The following is a 5,016-nucleotide window of genomic DNA, read 5'->3' as shown; positions in this document are numbered from 1 at the left end:
TACTGCAGAAATCCACAAACTGCAAGGCGTGAAAAAGTTGATTTGAGAAAAATTTATAATGCAAATTTATCAGAACCAACATCTCATAATCACATCTTATCCACAAAATAGATTACAAGTTCTACAGCCATTTGGAACTAAGAACTTACTTTTCTTTGTGACGCACTACATTTCTCCAGATATAAAAGTAGATATAACACGTGTGCTAATAAAGATAAAAAAATTGTACAGATTAACATTATGATAACACTTACTTATACATATCATTATAATTATACTCACTGCGTTTCTCTAAATATAAAATAATTTCTTTCTTATTAAACACAATTTAAAAAAAAAAATTTAGAATCTTAAGAAAAATGTATATAGGTATAATATATAGATATAATATAAATTTTAATATTTAATAAAATAAATTTTATTATTAATTAAATTTTAATATTAAATAAATTATAATATTAAATAAATTTTAATATTTAATAAATTTCTACGTTAAATAAATTTTATTATTAATTAAATTTTAATAAAAAAGGATTGTACCGTTTATCTTTGGATTATCTTTAGATTTTATTACATTTCAACAGTCCTTCATTTCTATCATTTTCGCAACAAATCAAGTATATGGAAATATATTTAAGTTCAAAATTAAATCCAATCAAATTTATTATTTAATAGAATTTTGCTTTCTAAGTAAATCTAACAAATGAAATCGTTTTAGGCTACTGTATACCTTATATGTTGCGCAGGCATCAATTAATAAATGATTGCAGTCTTCTTTCGATTTCGGAGTCAGCAGGTTTTCAATCTATATAGGCATAGCGATTTGACGCATACGTTAAAAATTTTTACCTTGGTGTTGGTACGTATATTGTGGGTCCGCATATGTTGCGCAACCTAGCGAATATTACTCGCGCTTTTTGAATGCGGCTATTGATGTCCTTCTTCGCACCCCCATAAACCGATAAAATACTCCCTAAATAAGTAAAGCTCTCGGTGTCTACGATGTGATGCCCATTAATTGTAAAACGAATTATATTTCGGTTTTTATAGGCATTGCTTCAGTTTTACTGAAAGCAGTATAATGTCGTCCGCATACTCTAGCCTCCAATTGATGCCGAGGTTTTGCGAATTAAACATTTCTAGCATCCCAATCGAGCACAACAATAAACAGTAGTGGTGATAAAATGCAGCCTTGTTTGACTTTGGTTGTTGAAATATATGGTTGACTTATTTTACCATTATGCAGAACTCTGCACTTCGTACCTTCATAGCTTTTTTTTATAATATTGATTATTTTTTGCGGATTACCAAGTCTCTGTTGCGCCTCTCTCTTGATTGAATCAAACGCTTTTTCATAATCAACAAAGACTACATACAGGACGGTGCTGAACTCAATGTTGAATAATGACACGCATGATATTTATATTGTCGACACAGGACCGGTTCGGGCGAAAGCATTTTTAGGTAGCTTTACTATCAATGTCCCCATCTATTTGGATGGTATCTCTTTTGATAGCCAAATGTTCTTATACAGCGGGAATAAGAGTTCGGTGGATTGTGTAATGTCAAAGAATTCTCTTTTATCTTTTCTCGCACGTCGTTTAGTTTGTTTAATCAGAGTGTCGTTGTCTCTCCCAAGCTCCAAACCGCTTCTTGTATTTGGCTGACTTAAAAGTTTTGCCCTTTTCCCCTTTCTGGCTTCTACTAATTGTCAAAAGGATACGCATAACCATTCTTTACTTGTTTTTGTTACATTGCCAAGCACTTCAGTAACTGTTTCTAAAATATAACAAGTTTAAAACATCAGACGTCTGTCTATCTCTACATCTATTTTCATAATTAGTTCACATTGATTGCACAAAGCCTAATCTGACATTGTTGTCTTTTAGTTTAATAATTTAGAAGTTTTTTCTGTTTGAGTTATTTTTACTCATAACGCAAGTTGTTTTAAGTCCGAATTCTGCCAGTAATATTCCTGCCCAACGTTTGCTGACACAAATATGGTTCAATTGAAAGTTCTGATTGTGTAGAGCTGGGTTAGGCGGCATCCAAGTTCTTTTATATACTGCCTTGTATATAAATATGAGACCATGATTCGAGCACACCTCTAACAAGAGGTCACCGCTTTCATTTCTTTCTCCAACGCCGTGTTTTCCAATCACGTGTTCTAAGCCGGAATGCTACCTATAGTGCTACCTATTCTTGCGTTGAAGTCTCCCATTAGAATTATAAGGTCGTTGTGGTTGACATACGATAATGTTCTGTTCAGGAGACTATAGAACTGCTCTTCAACTTCTGTTTCGCTTTCTTTTGTCGAACATAACATTGGACAATTATTATTTTACGATATTTAGTGTTTAGAAGTGCTGTTATTATTCGTTCTAATATTGCGTGCCAATCAAGCAGAGCATTTCTATTTTTTCGGTATCTGAGTATATAATCAAGTCTCCACTCGCAGTATGTTTTACGCCGCATTCATTCCACTTCATTTCACTGATGCCCAAAACATCAATGCGTAGCCTTTTACATTCAGATGTTAATTATGCTAATTTTTCTGTTTGAAATAGAGTTTTAACATTCTACTGAGCAAATCGAGTCTTTTAGTTAGTTCACGAAAATTATAGCCAATCAACTTTTAACTTTCATAGTTTAATGACAGGGCTGCTGCCTTACGATTATTATTTGCTAGCATGTGGCCTCCACACCTGCCACGCTTCGTTCTGTGGTTATAGTCATTTCCTACTATACCCAGCTGTCAACATGGTTATATGTATCGCCATGTACTTTTAACTTTCATAGTTTAATGACAGGGCTGCTGCCTTACGATTATTATTTGCTAGCATGTGGCCTCCACACCTACCACGCTTTGTTCTGTGGTTATAGTCATTTCCTACTATACCCAGCTGTCAACATGGTTATATCGCCATGTACTCGATCGCCAGAGCTCTTTCAGTGGAAACAGGATGTACCGCGAGAAGGTAGACTTTGACATTTGAGTCAAAGAAGCTTAATTTGCTGTATAAAGTCGTAACAATATATATATATATATAGAGGAAATTACTGACTTCATGTACATATCATCATTTCGTGAGTAAGTTCGTGTAATAAAAAACTAATAATAAATTGCATATAACATTTAAATAATTTATTAATACATTCTCTAAATTATACTTCATTTGTTTTGTATTATCTTACATTAGATCACAACAATAACTATTTATAATGATTTATTTAAAACTGATTTTTAACTTTAAACATATGGGTTCTGTAGTTTATATATCAAACGGAGTTTTGATATTCGTGAAGCAATTCATTTGTGCTATTTTCGTATGGCATAGATCGGAATACATTTCACTTCTTTGAATGTCTAATTCACTGAGTGCACTACTTAAACATTTAAATGTGCAGACTGACATATTTTTATAAAATTTATATATAATAATAATATTTCACAATAACACAATATCGTATTCCTTTGGTTCGTATGAAAGAATGTGTAGCACATTTCATTTATTAACAGGAAACACACCATTGAAGACACATTTTTGCAGGATAGTTTGAATGGATACAATGTACACATGGAGACAAATATGAATATAAAATTCTATAACTTATATGTTAGATTGGTTGTGCAACTCTTTATTGTGCCGTATAACTTGGATTGTATGGCGCTTGTTTTTCGTAGGCAGATTGCTTTGGATAACGTGCACCAGCCACGGCTACATCATATGGTGGTGGATTCATTGCAGAATTTTGTGCTGCCATCGGAGGGTAAGGAGCCATATGAGGTTGCATTCTGTAATTAAAATATAATGTTTAAGCAAAGTACTTTTCATATTGATATATAGATCTGCTAATAGAGGTCTATATGCAAAAGTGAAGGTCTATAAAGAATTTAATTATTACTTACTGTTGATGAGGGGGATAAGATGCCACAGTTACATTTGTTTGATAACCACCTGGCGGAGGCATCTGTGTAACTGAATAATCACCAGGTGCAGTATGTGTAGCTGACGTTACTATAACAGGCGCTGAAAGTAATAAAATTTTGTTGAAATTAATAGGATCAATTCATATTTTATATTAATTTTATGTTTTATAAACTTAAATTAATTTTCGAAATTATAAAAAGTATTAATAAACCATAAAAATTAAATTAAAATAGAATGAATACATAAAATAAATATTGCGTTCATAATTTATTAATGTAATTAAATTTTGATTACTATTTGAATCCCCATTTTCAACTTTATATTTTCTCTTATGAAAGCGTCGAACTAGAATAAATCCTATTAAATGCATAGAAAAAATAATTAGTAATTTGATACACAAAACTATTAGTTTTCCTAAAACCCAACCAGATGCAATATATGGTTTATTATGAAAAATCTCGGTTTGATTATCAAGTGAATAGGTTGAATTTACGAAGTCCTCAGGTGAAATTTGAGTTTCTTGCTCCATACTGTATCTACTCAATGGATCTGTTATTACTAACAATTTGAATTTAACGTGCTAGATAGGATTGGTGCACTTATTTCATTAACTGTTAATTTGACATATTGACTTGCATTAATATGCGTAATTTAATATATTAAATAATACATTAATAATAATTAATATAATTTAACATAATTTAATTTAATTAAATGAAGTATTTATCCATCAATGAGATTGATTCAATTTATTTAATTAGCAACGTCAAAATATGAACGTTACTGAAGGTACAATATTTCGACTAGTTTTTTGTTAATCAATTATTTTTTATTACATACGAGTACTTTTAATAAATCGCAAACCATTATCAAAGAAATAATATGGTATGGTACATATATTTGGTAGATATATGTTAATAAAATACACTTAAATTGAGCCTTATGCCGCATATGTAGCAGTTCGTAAATTATTTATTTACATATTCAAATATGGCATCACTCAAAAAGTTCAAATGTATATATCTGTCATATATAAATATATATATGTAAAACTAAAAATGATAAAATGATATAATGATAAAAC

The 5,016-nt window shown here is 30.8% G+C and overlaps 1 protein-coding gene across 1 annotated transcript; it reads right to left on the bottom strand.

The window, feature by feature from the left end:
• Nucleotides 1–3,142: 3,142 nt before the first annotated feature.
• On the bottom strand, nt 3,143–4,461 carry LOC119674899. The gene is made up of 4 exons (XM_038086056.1): nt 4,359–4,461; nt 4,227–4,289; nt 3,911–4,031; nt 3,143–3,796 (listed from the first exon to the last, which is right to left on the bottom strand). Exons 1-4 carry the CDS (start codon nt 4,459–4,461, stop codon nt 3,640–3,642), a joined length of 444 nt encoding a protein of 147 aa, XP_037941984.1. The 3' UTR covers nt 3,143–3,639.
• Nucleotides 4,462–5,016: the final 555 nt, after the last annotated feature.

Source organism: Teleopsis dalmanni, chromosome 2 (assembly GCF_002237135.1).
Source record: "Teleopsis dalmanni isolate 2A chromosome 2, ASM223713v2, whole genome shotgun sequence".
NCBI lineage: Eukaryota > Metazoa > Arthropoda > Insecta > Diptera > Diopsidae > Teleopsis > Teleopsis dalmanni.
This window is presented reverse-complemented; position numbering and strand designations above follow the sequence as displayed.

Bases quoted from the DNA above. Each gene is read 5' to 3' on its own strand.
- LOC119674899 (XM_038086056.1), bottom strand. From the start codon at position 4,461: ATGGAGCAAGAAACTCAAATTTCACCTGAGGACTTCGTAAATTCAACC. The intron at 4,290-4,358 runs GTTGGGTTTTAG...TGCATTTAATAG, and splicing joins TAAACCATATATTGCATCTG to GATTTATTCTAGTTCGACGC. The intron at 3,797-3,910 runs GTAAGTAATAAT...TTTTAATTACAG, and splicing joins TCTTATCCCCCTCATCAACA to AATGCAACCTCATATGGCTC.